The sequence below is a fragment of the Nipponia nippon genome, unplaced genomic scaffold, assembly GCF_047370975.1.
Source record: "Nipponia nippon isolate SJK-2023a ecotype South Korea unplaced genomic scaffold, ASM4737097v1 scaffold_4, whole genome shotgun sequence".
Taxonomy (NCBI): Eukaryota; Metazoa; Chordata; class Aves; order Pelecaniformes; family Threskiornithidae; genus Nipponia; species Nipponia nippon.
Genome location: NW_028262358.1, coordinates 26,453,407 through 26,472,361, shown reverse-complemented (window position 1 = coordinate 26,472,361; position 18,955 = coordinate 26,453,407). Strand labels below are relative to the sequence as shown.

The following is an 18,955-nucleotide window of genomic DNA, read 5'->3' as shown; positions in this document are numbered from 1 at the left end:
CCCCAGCGTTCCGCAGGCCCGGGCAGGGAGGAAAAAAGTAAAATGCCATGCAAGTGAGAGAATATTGGCTGATATCCCAAAAGTACAGCCATTCATTTGAGAATCCATTTTCCAGTCAAATCTAGTGGAAAGTGGTAACTCAGATGTACCGAGAATTATATAGTCATTAAATTTTTACAAAAGTATTTAAAAGCATGGTAGGTATAAGTATGTGTGTGTATATACATATAAAAAAATGTTTTACAGGGTAGTTATACGTATATTAATCTGCATTTTAAATTTCTCAGCTATTTCTTAAACTAATTTCTTAGCATCTATTTTCTTAGATAGAAAAAAAAAATCTTTTTATGTTGACACATACTCTAACATTTTGCAAATAAGATGTTGGGGATACTTTGGCAGGTCTAGACTATGGAGTTGTCTAGATTATTTCATTGGAACTACTTACTGAGTGAATACTAAACACGGAGAGACTAGAAGTCTAGTCCACAGTGTTTGTAACTTCATCATATTTCTTTACCTTTTGCCTCAACTGACAAGGCATCAGAAAAAATGCTTCCTGGCTGCAGGTAAGCCTGAAGCTGTTTGTTCAAGAGGTCGAAAACGTATCTTAAGCATGGAAGAGATGAAATAGGTTCACTGGAGTGTCTGGTTTCGACAAGTGAGGAATTTTGTGCTATTTTGTCTCTAAATGACCTGGTGATGGAACATCTCATACATCACACTGAAGCAAACCTCCTTCAAAGAGAGTAAGGAGTGCGTCATGCCGTGCCCTGAGCTGCCAGCAGCAAGTGGCCGGGCTCCTGAATTCCTTCTGAAGCTTGCCACTGAGAAATACCCAGAGGGAAGGTTGGGCAGAGTTCGTGCCGCAGCTGGTTTGAGGAGATGTACCAGGCTGCCTCCGTTCTCCTGGGTCAAGGAGACTTGCGATGCCAGCCTGGTCAGAGCCGCTTTGTCTCTGTGCTAATCGCAGCTTGGAGAAAGGAGGGAGGCACATGCTCGGTTTCTTCCCTCGGAGCAATAAGCAATGCTGACAGGAAGAAAACGCCTGGCAGCTGCTTCTGGGCCAGGAGCCAGGATTGCTTTGTGTCTAACCTGCTAGGGAGAGCTTGCAAAAATCCCCTTCCCCAGAGACCCACGGGGGAAGAGGTGCTTTGTTCGGGAGGCTTTGTGCAAGCTGAGCAAGGTTTCATGGCTGGGCGGGTAGCAGGTAACATCAGGCTCACAGTCGTGCTACAGGGAGGGCAGAAGCAGTCAGGACTGCTGTGAAAACAAGCTGGTTTCAAGCTACCTCGCCCAGTAGCAAGATGGAGGACTAAAAGCATGATGCAAGGGAGAAAACTATTCAAAGGAGCCTGTTGAATGAGCGTGTTCAGGGACGGTAATTCCCCGACCGGCTAAGAGCCCCGCCAGCCTCGCTTTGCCCCTTTCTGCAGCAGTTTGTCGGTGCGACCCCCGTGGTGGCTCGATTCACGTAAGCTGCATAACACAAGACTGAAGCAAAGTCTCCTCAAGAGCTCTAGCTCTGGTTTGCACCTCATTGTCACCAGAATAACCACGGAACTTCTTTAAAAACACACATACCCTAAAGAAATTAATAATGCTAGGCATCAGAAGGGGCTGAAAAACAAATGCCTGCCAGGGACATGGTTGTGAAGATATTACAAGGATAACAAACATTAGCACCATAAACTACGTGCAAATTGGTCCTGAACAGAGGGCTAACTGGCAGAAAGTTTATAAAAACAGTGCAGAGCATCGAGGTACAGAACCATTTTGCACAGGGAGTCACAAGAGCAAACTCTTGGTTTAACCATTTTTGAAAGACAGCCTGGTTGGACAGCCCTCCTCCAGCTGACAGCCTTACCGAAATCTTTAAAGCCAGTGAAACATCCTTAGTTCACCACAGCGCTGTTACTCAGCTTTTTAAAGCTCATAGGTGTCTGTGAATGAAATAAAATAGTTCAATGCAAAAATACACAACAGCAAACCCATAGAAGAAAACTGAGGCCATTCTTCAGCACCACACAGAGCTCTGAGCATTAGCGTTTGTGGAGGCTGTGAGAGGTAGCACGGACCAAAGCTTGCCTCCAGAGACGCAGCTGAGAGCCTTGCTGCTGCTGCTGCTGCCAGTGAGGCCACCATCTCACCTGGAGGTCCGGCCCGAGAGGGGCTGACCCCCTCGGTTCCCGCTGGAGTCCGGACATTTCCCTCTGTCTGCACCTGCTTCTCTGAATACCAGGAAGAGAAATGAAGCTCTTTGCATTCTCTCTTTATCCATCCCTGTTTCATTTGAATAGATTCTGGTGTCGGCTCTAGCAAAATTGTTGTGTGAAAAAACAGGTAAGAAATGCATGCATAAGACAATTTCTTATACTGTTATGCAGTATATTTTTGAGGGCTTTTTTTTTTTTTTAAGTTTCTTTCTGTTTAAGCAATAGCTATATTTAGACAAAGATCAAATCTCAGTGGCTTTACCTGGAATTGTTTCAGGCGTTACAAAATACTTAGAATTTCTTCAGTGGAAGGAATTTTTGTGAATAGATACAATCCTTCCCCCACCCTTCATATACATTCTACTTCTGTCTTTCCAAGTGGATTTCTCCCAGCATATGAGTGGGATCCGAGGGCACACTTGTTGGATTTGAGAACTATATGCGGACAAGCACATTTCTTTACCTCCTTTATGCATCATTCTTTTGCTGCTCAGCTCTGCCCCCTTACCTCCTACTTTCCATCAGGGTCCCCCCACTTCTTGTGGCTATGGCTTTTTTTCGATGCAGCATTCCTGTTACGGCAATCAGATCTGCACGAGAGAGCTCATAGCCTGTACTGTACTAAAAAGCCAATTTCATCATATACAGGGAAAGACATGAATAGCAAGAAAAAAAAAATCTGTGCAACTTGCGGAATTTCAGCATTCACATTGTGATCTGATTTATCTGACTTACTTGAGGATCCATCTGTTGTGCTGAGATATTTGCCAGCAGTAATGACTATTGTGAGCCTTTTGTAAGCTTCTTTCAAGTCTCAACAGATTTCTTTCCTGTTTCTGCAAGTACAAACATTGATTTATAACTCTTATTCTTTCAGCGGTGAACGCTACACCCTAGGCATCACAGTAATACAAATAAATACTCATAATGAGCATCTCGGGGGTCAAAGAAAAAACGTGTTTTCTGAACACGTTGCCCATACTGTGGATAAGGATGGCTGAAATGCTGGCAACTACCCAGAGCAAAACCGTGCTTAAACCCCCACAGTACGTGCTGATATAGTTGAGGAGCCACGGGGTCCAGTGGATCAGATCGCCCTTCCCAGGGCAGACAACAGCGTCAGCACTGAATTTAGCAACTTGCCTCTGTTTCCAGCCTCGGGACCTGCAGGTACCTCACATGCCACAACAACAGTAGCCTACCAAGTTACTTGTGTACGTAAGTGGGGAACAAGAAAGAGTCATAAATCAGAGTTTTCTCCACCTGCAACCATACGATGCAGTGCAGCCATTTTATCACGCTGTTCCTCAGGAGTGTCCCTGTACACACCACACAGTTACCAATGCAACCCAAACCATAAACTACAGTGCATAAACAAACCTCTTATCTCTACACAATAACTTCCTATCATAGGTAAAACCAGACGTCTTCATCCTTGCTATGAAGCCTAACCACTTCTAAAGAACAGAAAAAAGAACCCAAGAAAGCCACATGTTTCATATCACAGAGCAGCGTGAAAGAAAGATTGGGCCAGGAAATTATTTTTATTACCAACTAAGAGCACTTCCATAGTTTAGGCACATAGGATATACCTACATAAAGGGAAATCACCTTTTATATGTCATATTCCTGAAGACAGAAGGATCATAGCTGGTCCAGGACTGGGCAGCAGACTGTATAGCAAATACCATGTTTTTTAACATTTGCTTTAAAACCAACTTTTCCCTCCCTCCTAGCATTAACTTGTAAGTTTGTGGGTTATGTTTAGGTTAGCAGGCATAGCTTTTGGGAAAGATATCAGTATTGTATTGTTATCCATAGAAAGTACAATTTTTTAACAATATTTTGACTTTGAACACATTCATGGTGAGTTCTAGCAGATCATGGCAGGGCGATTGGAACTGGGTGACCTTTAAGGTCCCTTCCAACCCAAACCATTCTATGAATATTTCATTCTACCATTTTTTCTCCAAAATGGCATATGAATTATATATTTGAGTTAATATGCAACCTCTGAGGAGACCATTAACTCAAACATCCTTGCTGCAATTAGCTTTTGTTTGCTATGGATCAGTTTCAATATTTTCTGTTCAAAGTAGAACACAGTAGTAAGTCTGCCCAATTAAAGGTGAATCCCAGCCAAGATAAAGATCTGTAAGAAAAGCAGATACCAGGCAAAACCAGGTTTCTTTTTTGTACTGTCCATACCCCAAAACGCTTCTCGATGATTCCCCATACCCTTTTTCTTCCTGATTCCCCATACCCTTTTTCTTCCTTAGGTTGCTCTGCTTGAGACAGCCCTCGGCTGATCAGTTTGTGCTGAAGCTTGCCCAGGGCTTGTCAGCTCTGGGTCTGGGATAAGCGGGAAGCATTAACCCTCAACTTTTAAAAACATTGACTTCATTTTTTTTTTTTTTTTTTGAAGGAAGCATCAGAGTATAGCAGAGTTAACTTGATAGGTGGGTAGTTTTTGCCACTGGAAGTCCACAGCTGATACTGAACCATTGAAACTACTTAAATAAACAGCAGATTTCCAAATCTGGGTTGTTTCGGTTGTGTTGATTGCTCTCTGCAATGACTTTAAAGGTACCACCTGGAGTCTTGAAGGTCTAATTAGTACCTGAGTGTCCCTTCCTGAGCATCAGGTGAATCACTGATCATCTCCCAGAAAACACTAACTATTTAGGAGTGATTTATTAGGACCCCTCCTGTTACCTTTGTTTAAGGAGCAGAGTAAATTTGGAGGAATCAATGAGCCCCGAAGCATATGCTGCATGTTCTATTTCACTATTTTTATTCCTAAATTAAGAGGAAACACCCTAGTGTATACAACAACATGGTTTTGCTGCATCAGGTTTATCATGGACATCTGAATGTTAAATTATTAAGGTAGCGGGTATTCAGACTGTCATCTGTGCTCCTGAATACAAACTTCCCTATATCTGGAGCAGCACCAGGCTTACATCTGCTGTGGGCAGGTTTACTATTTCTAGTCCTATTAATTGCACTGCAGAACATATTTCACTGTATATCCTCAGACCCACAGACCTGATAGAAAATTCTTTTTCACTTTAACTAGAGTTTCACTCTGTTATCACTGACAAGAAAGGAAATAGTTTCAAGTTCATTTATCTAAAATTAACTTCAGGCTGTGAGATAAATACACCCTCCAACCTGTCTCGTGTTTCCTAGCTGAGCCCTGGAGGAGTCTGTGAAATGCAGTAACGTGCACTGCATGGTTATGGGATATTTTGCTGAGAAGCCAGGAGAGATGTTATTTCAGTGCTACGGCTTTTTGCACAAAAATATTTAACAGGCTCTCCCAAGAAACAGCACTTTTCAGCCACTTCATGGCAAGCAGAGGAGAGCCCCTGATGGATAATTGCTTTCCTCCTTTCCTCTTACACCCTCACCCTTCACCCGCAAGGGCAGCAGCAATGCTAACAACCAGGCCTGCTTTAAGAAAATCCCCATTACTAGCTGCTCTCTGGGTCACTGCAATAACACCCAGATGGGCCAGGAAAGGTCCACCGCAAAAACCTTGTACTTACTTCATGCAGGAATAAGCAGCAGCTTGAAAGCCTCTGTCTTTACTGAAGAGACCCCCGGCATCCCGGGATCTCAAACAGTAACTGAGCCACACCTGCAGTACCACACAGCAACAGACCACCAAAATGCTATTTTTCAGTGCATTTTTTTAAATTTATTGTTATTGTTTTTCACACTTGCCTTCCTCCTGGGCACGTCCCTTCACCCTTCCCTGGGGACCGGTGCACCATGCCACTAGCAGCCACCAGAGGATGCCCCCAGGGCACTCGGGCAGCAGCAACAGGCCAGGTTGGGTCAGGTCAGGGCAGAGCCTCCTAGTTTCTCTCCTGGGGCTGCTCCTTTCTCACCTGCGGCGTTAGCACCCACGCCCTCACACACCCACAGGTTAATTTTGCATTGCTTGAGGTTGCCTGAGGTTAATTTTGCATTGCCCTGGCAGGTGGTGAGCCAGCGCAGGACTTTCCCAATAGTTCTGAACCTCTGTGGGGTGAGGGGGGAGCAGGAGGTGATATTTCAAAGCGAGTAAAACTCCTAAAGCACTGGAAAGAGCAAAAGCCCAGCATCCATGCTTGCCTGAAGCGGCTGTGCAGCATAAGGAGGAAGGCCACCGCCGAAGGAGGGGTTTCATCCCTCCTTTTCTGCCTGCTATAGCATGAAAGCGGAGCCGGGCTGCAGGTCCCTCGGCAGACCCCGAGGACCCCAGGAGTGCACCCCAGGCACTGGCTGGTGACAGCGGCCCAAGGGTCCTTCCCCAGCCGCTGGGTCAAATTCCTCCCTGGTGTAAGCTCGCAGGTCTCCTTGGGCAGCCCTGCTTCCCTCCCTGGCCCCATGATTATCCAGTAAGCTGCTCACGTCAGCTCGCTTTTTACAAAAGCATCTCTAGATTTCAGGCTGGGGTTTATTTATTGAGTTTCTCTGAACTTTTCCTTTCTCCTTCCCTCCTGCCAAGGCCTGGAGATGGTACAAGCCCTGGAAGTAAATAGAAAATGCCAAGCTTAGGTTTTTTAGATCACTGTAAACTACCTGCTTATCTGCTTGCAGAACACATAAGCCAGGGGATGTCATCTCGGGACAACACAGAAGGATAAGGACTAGAAAGGTGGTTTTGGCTGTAGATATGAATAAATCAGGATCACGTAGGGGAAGTATATTTTTGTATTCAAGCAACCTTTTTTAATCTTGGAGCCCTCTTCCTTTTTCCTCAAAGGATCCATATTCTTCTGGCAACAAAGATCTTTTTATATCTCTGGGTTTTCACATTCTGCCCAGCAGCCTAAAGCACAAATCTACTAAATAGTAAAGTGAGGGATTATTTCCACTCATCTGTTGACAGACATTTCTCCAAATTGGATCAAATGATTAAAGGTATTAGAATGACGTCTTGCAGATCCAGATCAAATCATTCGAAACCTTGAGACTGTTTCTCCTTTGCTTGGAAGGAACCACCAGAAATAGTTGTAGGTGCTAATTACCCATTATTCTCACTAAATTTGGATCTTTGAATATTTTACTTGCTTGAATCCTAACTGGGGGAGCTCAAGATGGAAGGACCGTGCAGTGGCTCGCTTCCCGCCATGCCGTTCGGGGTCTCTTCCAACGCCTGAATGGTTCTTCCTCGAGTCGCTTACGCCAAGAAGAGGGGTCCAGGTTGTGAAATCTTCCCACATCTCACATTACGAAGATGGCACTGCTGAAAGTCAAATTCAACCAGAAGAAACGAGTAAAACTAGCGCAGGGACTATGGCTCATGAACTGGTTTTCAGTGTTTGCTGGAATCCTTGTTTTTAGCATGGGGTTGTTCCTCAAAATTGAGCTCCGGAAGCGAAGCGAAGTGATGGACAATTCTGAAAGCCACTTTGTGCCCAATTCTTTGATATTGATGGGTATATTATCCTGCGCCTTCAATGGTTTTGCTGGCAAAATTTGTTACGATTCTCTGGATCCCGCTAAATTTGCCAAGTGGAAGCCTTTGCTGAAACCTTACCTGGCACTATGTTTCTTCTTTAACATACTCATTTTTTTCGTTGCTCTGATTTGCTTTCTCATGCGGGGCTCTCTGGAGAGCACGCTGGCCCAAGGGCTCAAGAACGGCATGAAGTTCTACCGGGACACAGACACCCCCGGAAGATGCTTCATGAAGAAGACCATCGACATGCTCCAAATTGAGTTCAAATGCTGTGGGAACAACGGCTTCAAAGATTGGTTCGAAATTCAGTGGATCAGCAACAGATATCTGGACTTCAGCTCCAAAGAAGTTAAAGAGTAAGTGACTTTGTGGGGTTTGTATCGCGTAGTATCGTTCTTTGATCAGTATTATATTAATGTACATCACAACAGGCACTGGCTGGAGGGGGTTTTGTATAAAAAGGGTATTTTCTCTGCTCTTGCTTAATAAGCATCCCAAATGTTCAGCTAGATTGCTTCCTCCCCTGACAAATTCCTCTAACGTTTCCCAGAACGTATAATATAAAGCACCAAAGTACAAATCTCACAGTGTGATGTAAACAGACTTAAAATAATATTTTTTACTGCCTTTTACCTCTTTATAAACCCATTATTACCCCACACATACCTACTCCCAAAATCAGCAGGAAAGTATCAGAACTTCACTATTCCTAAAGCAGGTTTCAATGCGACTTATTAAGTTCATAAAAAAAAAATAAATCCCTGGATATATACTGCTGACACCACTTTTAAAACTCCTCTTTAGATATTGGCAATTAATCAGTCTCATGGAAACAAACAGAAACAGTAACGCTTTACCAATAACTCATGTGTTTTAAATTCTTAAGATTTAGAATTTTAGTTTTGTATTCACTCAATGGATTGCTTCAGCACTGTGACAATATTGAGCCACCAACACCCGCTGACATTCCTAGTGTCCGTTGTAGCCAAATGCATTTTGTGTTCTCTCCTGTATAAAAACATGTTCACTATATATACTTGTGCCTAATTTTTTTAAACCTCACATGAAAACAGCGCTAGTTTCCTCTGTACAAGCCAGAACAGATTGTTGACCAGAAACACCTTAATGGCTCTGATGTCAGTGCCCAAAGAGGCAGTAATCTCAAAATCAGGTTAGGCGCAGTAAGCGCAAGTAAAACACAAACGTGAGAACAAATGAACTTTTGAAATAAAAAAATGAGCATTGAAAATCAATACCCACAACGTTTTAAAAAATTAAGCGTCAGGGGAAGAGATCGTTATTCAGAGTTCTTTGGGAATGTCATTCGTTACCGTTCATACTCCGTGGTTGCACAAAGGGTCTGGTGAACTGGAAGCAATCTGCCTTTTAAATATACTGCCTATGTTAAAAATGTCTGAAGTAGTTTTGAAAAAGCTTTGTGTATCTCTTGGGATCCCTGCCTGACTGTGTAAATGGTATTTCACTTGTGTGTCTCTCTGCATATTGTTTTGACGTGTTGGGTGGTCTGGTTGTTTTTGCAATTCTGAACTAGGACTTTATAGTGAAAACTGTTACGGGCTTAACCTATTGCACTGTGGGGTTATAATAAATACATTCACCATTTAATAAGGGAGTATTTGCATTGCGAAGGTATGCCCGTGGGTATAACTAACTACTTGGAAACATAGTAAATTCACCTTGCCAGCATTATATGGAGATTTGAGAGCTGTAACTTAATCCAGCAGCAGTGGAAGGGCAAAGCACAAAGGGAAAACAAGGTTATATTGTCCTTAAAAAATGATGTCTCGTTTGGGACTGAGACTCAGGGCAATTTCTTTGTTCTACTGAGGCAGGAAATAGGGCATTAAAAATCCACGAATGGATGTTAATGAGCGAATTCAAAGTTTGAACTACGCGGTGGTGCACAATCTCTGCTCACATTCCTGGTGGGATATTCTGGCCCCTTTGAAGTCAATAGCAAAGTTCTCCTTCATTCCAGGGAAGGTGGGAGTCCGTCCTCCGCAATGTGATTTTTATATTATTTGTAGAGCGGAGGCCTGATCCAATCTCTCTGAAACTGGTGGAGCATTTACACATCAATGGGAATTAGACCCAACTCAGAGCACACTTTACATCTAGAGATAAAACCTCAACTACATTTGGCGTTTAAATATATTTAGGTCATGACTGCAAAGTGGAATTTTGCTTCACCAGGCTCTTGCAATCACTTCTCTCTCTATGACACAACTTTAAAATATCCATATAGACAGCTACAAGCAGCTCTCAGAATTTTGCACCTTTCTAGATCACTGGGGCTCTCCATTCTGTCATTTTCTAAGCAAAATGACATTTGTTAAGAGTTGCAGTCCTCTTATTATAGTCTTTTTTTGCAGTGCCAGTGGAACTATTTGCCTTCTAAATATCTCTCATGTAAATACCTCATAAGGCACCAGACTAAATGGGTGTTTATGGAGAGCAACCACAGTCTCAAATGAATAATAGGTGGGGAGCTCCTGCAAGGACTTCAGAAATTTTTCCACATCCTGTTGCTGAAGAACATTGCATGTTTTAATTTCTGGCTACCTTCCCAAGCCAAGAACAAATGCACAAGCCCTTCCTGGAGCTATTATCATCAAAGAGAAGCTATTAGGTTTGCTGGATCAATGGTCTAGCTGGATACGGTGGGTCCTAGGGCTGTTGTGGGTCCTTTTCCAAGCTCAGATCACCTCCAACATCTCCTTTCCACCCTAACTATGCTGTGATCACTCTTTTCTGACTACCCCTCCTGAAATTTCTCTCTGCCATTTGCTTTTCTTAAAAATTAATTTCTTTGAAAAAGTGACCTGAGAGGGCGCGTTTCCATCATGAAAAGTTAATTATAGACTCAGTGTAGCTTTGACATAGAAAAGGATTTCAGAGAGGAAAAACACCCAGAACAAACACTGCTATATAAACAGGGGATGCGGAGAAATGGCATGGCCAGGAGGCACGGTGGAAAATCCGGGTTGCCTTTGCTTTCCTTTCTTGTGCAATTTTGCTCCGGTATATCTTTATACATGTGCGTGTGTATACTCACGCTCCCTTCTGCCCTTGCCCATAGTCGGATCAAAAGCAACGTGGACGGAAGGTACTTGGTGGACGGCGTCCCTTTCAGCTGCTGCAACCCCAGCTCCCCGAGACCCTGCATCCAGTACCAGGTCACCAACAACTCGGCTCACTACAGCTACGACTACCAAACGGAGGAGCTCAACCTCTGGCGTCGTGGCTGCCGGGAAGCCCTCCTGCACTACTACAGCAGCATGATGAGCTCCATGGGTGCCGTCGTCCTCCTCGTCTGGCTTTTTGAGGTAACCCTCTCCCCTCAGCCCCGCTTTTCTGAAGCACCAGCTCCACAGGGGCAGAGCATTTCTCAGGGTGGACTTTCAAGTTAAAGATCAGATCTATTCAAAATAAATCATCCGCCACCCTTCTTTGGCTGAGAAAACATCTAATAGTGAACGGTTGGTCTCGTCTCCCTAGTAACAAGCGATAGGATGAGAGGAAACAGCCTCAAGCTGCACCAGGGGAAGTTTAGGCTGGATATGAGGAAAAACTTCTTCACCGAAAAGGTGGTCAGGCACTGGAACAGGCTGCCCAGGGAAGTGGTTGAGTCCCCATTCCTGGAGGTATTTAAAAGACGGGTGGATGTGGTGCTTAGGGACATGGTTTAGTGGTGAACTTGGCAGTGATAGGTTAACGGTTGGACTCGATGATCTTAAGGGTCTTTTCCAACCTTAAGGATTCTATGATTCTATCTGTGTAAGGCCTGAAAGGTCACAGGCTGGGGACACAGCTGGGCAGCATAGGGTGGGTGTTAGATTGCAGCCCCCCCCCCCTTCAGAGCAAGGGGGCAGAGCCTCGAGTATCCAACAGCAAGAAGGAAAAAGGGACCGATTTTCTGCCAAACGCAGGGTGCTGAGCAGGGAAGAGCATGCGAGGGCTCAGCTATGCAGATGCATTAATTTTACGTGTGTCACTATTAGTGGGGAACAAAAAGAACACAAAGCAGTGCATCAGAAAGAGAGTGGCAGTAATTTGTGGGACAGAAAGTGCAATTAAGGGGTTTATGTGCTGATGAAAATAAAACCTAGAGCCATGCACAGTGTCCAGCTTCAGGGCAGCATTTGGTTTAAGGTCCTTCATCAGCTCTATCAATGGTTTTGGTCACAAGAAGTGGCTTAGGTGAAGCAGGTGGATTAATTTTATTTTATTCTGCTTCCCAAAACCACCATGCATATGCAAACAGGTGCAGATACCACCCAGTGCAGGTGTATGTGGGCACCAAAACCTGAAGTGCAGCTTTCCTGCTAAAACACCGTTCATTCGATGCGAGGAAAACATGTCCTTCTGCCTCTGGGAGATGGCCAATTTTCTAGCCGGGTTGTTTAATCAATGCTAATACGCAGGGAGCGTGGGCTGGCAGTGGCACGAGGGCCGGCGCGTGAGGTGCAGGACGCAGAGGCAGGGCAGGACGGGACGGCACACGGGGAGGGTGCAGCTTACCGCGACACGGAGTGCAGCAGACCCTTTCTAACCCCTGAAATGCTGCTGTAAATGGCATTGCCTATTTTAAATGATTCAGCCAGCTTTTTTAAAACTTAGATTAACACAACTTAAAAAAAAGATGCATTATATTTTGATACAAGCACTGGGCAACACCCTTCCAGGAGAGAAGATGCTTTTTAGAAAATAAACACCCACCCAAATAATCTATGAACTGGAAAAATAATATCATAGAGTTACTTCATGTTGTGTTATTTTAAAAGCAACTACTGTGCACGGCTGAGAAAGGTACTACATCCTTGTAGCACTGTTATTCTGGTAAGAAAAGAAAGAGGAGCTCATGTCTCAGCCCAAGTTCAAATGAGTTCTTGAAGAGAGGGGAATTTCAGCTCTATATGAAAATCAGAAGGAAATTCAAAAACTCAAGGGAAAAATGCACAGAAATACTAATGCCAGCTGTGAAAAATCATGACTAGGAAGCTGTAACATACCTCTGCTGACTTGCAGGAGATTAATGACAGTGATACATTAACATTAATAGCAGCGATGAAAATACAGTATTTTATTTCTAACTCTCCAAAGTACACCTGGGTAGTATTTTCAATCTGTGGTGTAATGAGAAATACGATCTTCTCGTTTTTTCTTCATCTTTTTCAAAATAAAAGGTGAGATTTTTCTCGGGTAATCAGAGGACTCTTAGGGCAAAGCTTTAGAGAAATATCACAATCCTGGGTTGTATTAATTTGCCCTCCTGAATATTTATGACTTGCCTGATATTGTACCATAAAGGGTCCAGGTTTGGGTCTCAAACTCCCTCCACTTTTAAGGCAAACTTTGAAGGGAGGAAGCAAGGCAGGAAGCAGACACTCATTTAGTCTCCCTTGAAATAGAACCACTTTCTTTAAATTGCAGTCAGGGTAGGAAACAATTTTATACCGAGCAGGAGCACAGCAGAGGTCCCGACTCCTGGCCAAGGTAAGGTTTCGGACAGGCCAGGGTGCGACCCAGCAGGGAGTCAGCGTGCTGGCTCTGCGCTTCTCATTTTCCCTTGGACCAGCTTGCTGAGAAGTTACAGAAAAGCACAAAAGCACAGGAGCACCCTGGTTTGCTTCGCGCCTGGAGCCGCTGTAAACTCGGGCCAGCAGCACCTCCCCAGCAAAGCCCTTCTGGGGGCCAGGGCAGGACTCTTCCAGCTGGGCTGCTGGTATTGACCTGGGGGAAGTGGGACAGAGCGCGGAGGGAAACACTAATCGCAGCTGGGACTTCGAGCTGTAGAAAAACGTAACGTGCCAAATTGGTGTAGGGACCTCAGGGAAGACCATTTATGTTTAACGTTTCCGTATCAGGTGCAAGGAAGAGTGAACCTATTTTGAAGTATTAAAACTTCTATGTGAAAAAAATGCAGTGTGTCATATTTTCTGGAAATATATTATTATCCACGTGCTGCTTTTACTAGCAAAAGCTGTAGGCTTCCCAGGAGTGACAACCAGCCATGAGGGTGACAAAAAAAGATCACACCCTGCTCTAGCTAAGCCGCTTCAGGCTAAACCCGGGCAAGCAGATGGGCTTCACTGCAGAAGGTCAAGCAGGGCAAGCCTGGCTGTCTTCTTGACCTGCCTCAGCCAGCGAAGAGGAAATGGGGGGTTCAAGGGTGCTCTGAACAGGGCATTTCAGAAGGAAGGGAGGGCAGCAGCCAGTTCCCAAGATGCTCCAGGTCCTTCACCTATATAGACACGTGGCTCTCGATAGGTCACAGCTACTGCGATGGCTGAGACCCTGAGATTCGTCTCACGTGTGGTGCCTCAGAGGGAGCCCAGTGCTGAGCAGCAGGAGGTTGGAACCCAGGAGAGCGATGAGACACGAGCGGGAGGTGCATTGCACATCGTGCACTGGAGAGCAGCCTCTCCGATGCATTCAACATTAGGAGTGAACTCCTGATAACCTTCAAAAGCAGCCCACAAGCAGCCAGGGAACAGGGACCCTGCAGAAGGGCACAGTTTGCTCTGCCAGCACAGAGCGAGGGGCTGAGCATGCTGTGGTGCAGGAGGATGCACCAGCCCAGCCTGGCCATGCCCAGCCCCAGAGAAACCCTGCGGCCTTGTTCTTCCCAACACTTCGAAGTTGCTGTAAAACAGCGAGGCATTTCATCACAGTTTGTCCATTGGGCAGGGGAAATCATCCCTCAGTGAGACTGGACTAGCTGTAGGACCCTGATGCCCAGGCCTTCTCTGCTGGGTTGTGATTAAGCACGGGTCTACAACTCAGAGCCACAGACTGGTCGAGGTTGGAAGGGACTCTGGAGGTCATTCAGTTCAACCCCTCCTGCTCAAGCAGGGTCACGTGGAGCCAGTTGCCCAAGACCATGTCCAGACAGCTTTCGAATACCTCCAAAGAGGGAGACTCCACCACTTCTCTGGGCAACCTGTGCCAGTGCTCAGTCACCCTCACAGTGAAAAACTGATTCCTGATGTTCAAACAGCAGCTCCTATGTTTGTGCCCACGGCCTCTTGTCCTGTCACTGGGCACCACCGGGAAGAGCCTGGCTCCATCTTCTTTGCACTCTCCCTTCAGGTATTTGTATACACTGATGAGATCACCCTAAGCCTCCTCTTCTCCAGGCTGAGCAGTCCCACTTCTCTCAGCCTTTCATCATAGGAAAGGTGCTCCAGCCCCTTCATCATCTCGGTGGCCCTTCGTTGGACCCTCTCCAGTATGTCCATGTTTCTCTTGTACTGGGGAGCCCAGAACTGGACACAGCACTCCAACTGTGGCCTCACCAGTGCTGAGTAGTGAGGAAGGATCACCTCCCTCGACCTGCTGGCAACGCTTTGTCTAAAGCGGCCCAGGATACCATTAGCCTTCTTTGTCGCAAGGGCACATTGCTGGCTCACATTCAACTTCGTGTCCACCAAGACCCCCAGGCGCTGTACTGCCAAGCTGCTTTCAGCTGGTCACTGCCCAGCTTGTACTGGTGCATGGGGTTGCTCCTTCCCTGGTGCAGGACTTTGCACTTCTCCTTGTTGAACTTCATAAGGCTCCTGTCAGTCCATTTCTCCAGCCTGTCTAGGTCCCTCAAAGTATCTCTACAAAGCTGAAGCGTACTGAGGCATTAACATACATTTTTGAGGCAGCAGACACCTCCAGCTGCCTTCCATAATTTTCCTGATAATACGATCTATGTATTGCATGCAGCTCTAAGTGTCCTGACCAGGACTTGCAAATGGAGAGATGGGGCTATTGGAAAGCTGCCTGCATTAAAGGGTCTGGATAAATAATTTACAACACAAATTACTTCAGCAAAACTGATAGTCCAAGGCTTTATGCTATCATATAGGAGATACAGACCAATTTGCCAGATGACAGTTGTCTTCAGCTTCCTGGACTCTCTTCTCATGCAGCAGAGAAGGCAGGTTCAGGTCAGAGGAGGCCAGGAGAGCCTTTACATTTGCATTGCCTTTAGCAAATCTCAACCCCAAGGACTCAAAATCTTTCTGAGCAAGATTTTTAAGAAAATGAAGTCTTAAACTGAGAGAAACTGTCACAGAATCTCATCTGAGGGCAGGTCAGCTGCTCCCTTCTGCACAGGCACTTTCCTTTTTTAAAGCACGACCATATTTAATGACTTAGAGCCATCCAGGAAGCCCGTAAGTACAGCTAATTTTGCTGTCAAATAGCGGGACTTAGTAAGTCAGTCACAAAATAAAGCTCCTGCTGACATGCAGTGAGGTAGCACAAGTAGAGAGCAACATGGAGGCCATCTTTTGTGTCTAGTCCTATTAATCTTTACTTGCAACAGCCATTAATAGGAAAGCTATTAGTCCTGTGACTGATAGCAGCAAAACTGGGGCTCAGATTGAAAGGAAGATGTCAAGGGCTTTAAATCCCAAGACTAGTGTAATGTGATTTGTTGCTTCTTGTGACCTTTATAGAATAGTGTTTCAACTGATTTAAGTCATCATAGTACTGGGTAGATCCACAACAAAATGAGGCTATTTCCAGATTCAAGGCCATTAAACCTTCTTTCAGGACCAAGGTGTTGCAAGTCACGTGCTCCTCTGTTGAACAGGATGAAAATTTGCTTTTGGATATGAAACATTTGATGAAGCTTGCTTGTTTTTTGTTTTTTGCAATGTTTTTTGCTTTCTGGTCTTGAGTGAAGGCAGAGAAACATCAACATCTGAAAATTCCGAGGGTAACCAGTGGTTACCCTTTAGTCTTCCAAGAGTTTGGAGACACAAGCAGGATGACCAGGGTAGATAGGCTAATGAATGGTCCACAGAAGCACATGCTTGAGCAGTCCCATGAGTCCAAAAGCCAGATGTGAATTTTGCAATTGACCGTGCTATGTAGCTGAATCCCAACTTCAAATCTGCCCAGCTGCCCAATGCTGTAATCCCGCGTGACAGTTTGCAAGCTTGCTCCATCTCTAGTTCAAAAGCCCCAACAGAGAGCAGCACCTTGCAGGTCCGGGGCAGCTCTTCGTGGGCCTCAGCTGTGCCACCAGGTAAGCAACACACAGGGATGCCGACTTCTTTAACCATTAGGGTTTAAGAAAACCAGAGGTAATCACTTCCTTGGGAATTTGGATAGGATAACAGAGGCGTCATACTTCCCTGACAGAACAAATACTATGAGGTCGTTAACAACAATAAAGTCATCTTGATATTAGCTTTACCTAGCACCTGAAAGACTAAACTAGTCTTTTGCTTCCCTATCCTGACGACCTGCTCTACCACCTCATCAAGCTGGCTCTTCTGGGCACTGCCTTTTCTTTCTTTCTTTCTCTACTTTGCAGATCAATCACTTTTCTTCATAAGCAGCATAAGAGGTCAGATTGTTCTCAATGAAGTCAGAAGGCAGGAGACTGGCTAAAAACATTCTCTCTGGAGGCCGGTTTGGGGTGTTGCAGGTGTCAAGGGTGTTACACCAGCAGAGTACAATATAAAGAGTCTCAGTCAGGAGAGCTGGGACTGGTAAATATTTTATCAGGAATAGAAATTTGTTTTAGATGGAACCAGTGAGAGATACAGATCACCATCTGCCTTGTCTTCCTTATTTGCACATACCTACATATAAACAAAACCAGAATTTGAAGTAGACAAGCTGATGGCTCAAATCCTAATGTTGCTCTGTTCTGCACAGATGCCAATTCATGAATATCTCCTTGATCAGCTCAATGTACTTGCCAAACGTATTAAGGTCAATATGAAGTAAAAATATTGAGAGTTAAAATTAAGTTGATGGTGGCAGAGCACGTTGTTGCACATATAAACAGCTTTATGTACATTAGTGCACAGGAGCAGAGGTTTCATTAAAATTGCTCAGGAGGCGCCCACCCTGCGACGGGGTCCGTGGAAAGCCCCCCTGTGCACATGGCAGCTCAAAGCCACTGCTTCACAGCACGCGGCACGTATGTCCTTCCCAAGTTGATGCATCCACTCACTGCTTATCCACTGTCATTGCACTCTGATTTCAGACCTCCGCCTTCTCCTTTCCTACTTGGGAAGAGACATTTTCCTCCCGCCAGCTCCCCCCCCCCTCCCGCTGGCCATCCAAGGGGAAGGCTGCTCAGGATCTCCTCTCCTTTGGAGGATTCCTGCAGCCCTTAAGCTATATCTGTTTGGTGCTTTTGGCATTTTGTTCATGCCACCAGCCCGGGCTGCTGATAGCAGAGGACGGTGGAGATGTGGACAAAGGTATAAAGGTTTGCCTGATGCTCTCTGTCTTTTCCGTTGCATGGCACAGATGTCAGTGATGGTTGGCTTGCGTCTTCTGCACACCTCTCTGGAAAGCATCGCAAATCCTGAAGACCCTGAATGTGAAAGCGAAGGCTGGATCCTGGAGAACAGCCTGAAGGACACTATGAAGTCCATGCTGGAGCATTTGAAAAAGATTGGTAAGTTCAACCAGGTGGAAGCAGATGCCGAAGGGGCCGAAGGAGAGGAAGGTGGGAAGACTCCAGCCATCACAACGGTCAGTTGAGCTTCTAATTGATGTGGACTTTTTATCAGAGAGGAATAAAAAAAACCTGAGATTTGTGAATATCTAAGTTTTGAAAGCTATGTATCAACCATCAGACTACACATTTCTACGCATGCTGTTGTTGGTATTATGGGAGTATACAACATAGTGCACCTTGGGATAATACCTTTATCCACAATGCGAGTACACCATATTCATAACTTCTGGGGGAAATGACCCCATTAGGACTTGCAATATTCACGTGTTCCCTTATCAGGGACAGTTAGTTTAAAAAAAAAAAAAAAATGCTGGCATCACACGGCAATCCATTCCATCTTATTTTGAAATTAAAAGCGGGATTTGAAAAGTTAATATTTTTGCTCAAGTTGTTTTATCAGCATTATTTATGTACTTCAACTTTTAAAGACAAACAGATCGGTTTTCTGGAGAGTAACATGTTAGAAGTCAAAGGAAGAAGGATTTCCAGGATTGTATATAATTTAGTATACAGGTATTTTGACAAACTTCTCATATAATGTGATTTTTGTTAATGTGCTAAGCAATGGTATTGTCTGCTGTATTCTTAAGGTGTACATAGAACAAAATGCAAACTTATGCTGAGAATTTATGTACTAAGCAAAAATTGTAATTTAAAGAAACAGCACAAGCATCATGAAAACAACATTAAGGTAAGATTTATGGGTTTTGTTTCTCAGGGTTTTTTTCAGCCTGTATAACTTGAACGAGTGTGTTGTAGACTTATGCTTCACCTTGTATTTAA

The 18,955-nt window shown here is 44.8% G+C and overlaps 1 protein-coding gene across 1 annotated transcript; it reads left to right on the top strand.

The window, feature by feature from the left end:
* The first annotated feature begins 7,446 nt into the window (after positions 1-7,446).
* On the top strand, positions 7,447-18,195 carry PRPH2 (peripherin 2). The gene is made up of 3 exons (XM_009472989.2): positions 7,447-8,027; positions 10,772-11,018; positions 17,959-18,195. Exons 1-3 carry the CDS (start codon positions 7,447-7,449, stop codon positions 18,193-18,195), a joined length of 1,065 nt encoding a protein of 354 aa, XP_009471264.1.
* The last annotated feature ends 760 nt before the right edge of the window (positions 18,196-18,955 follow it).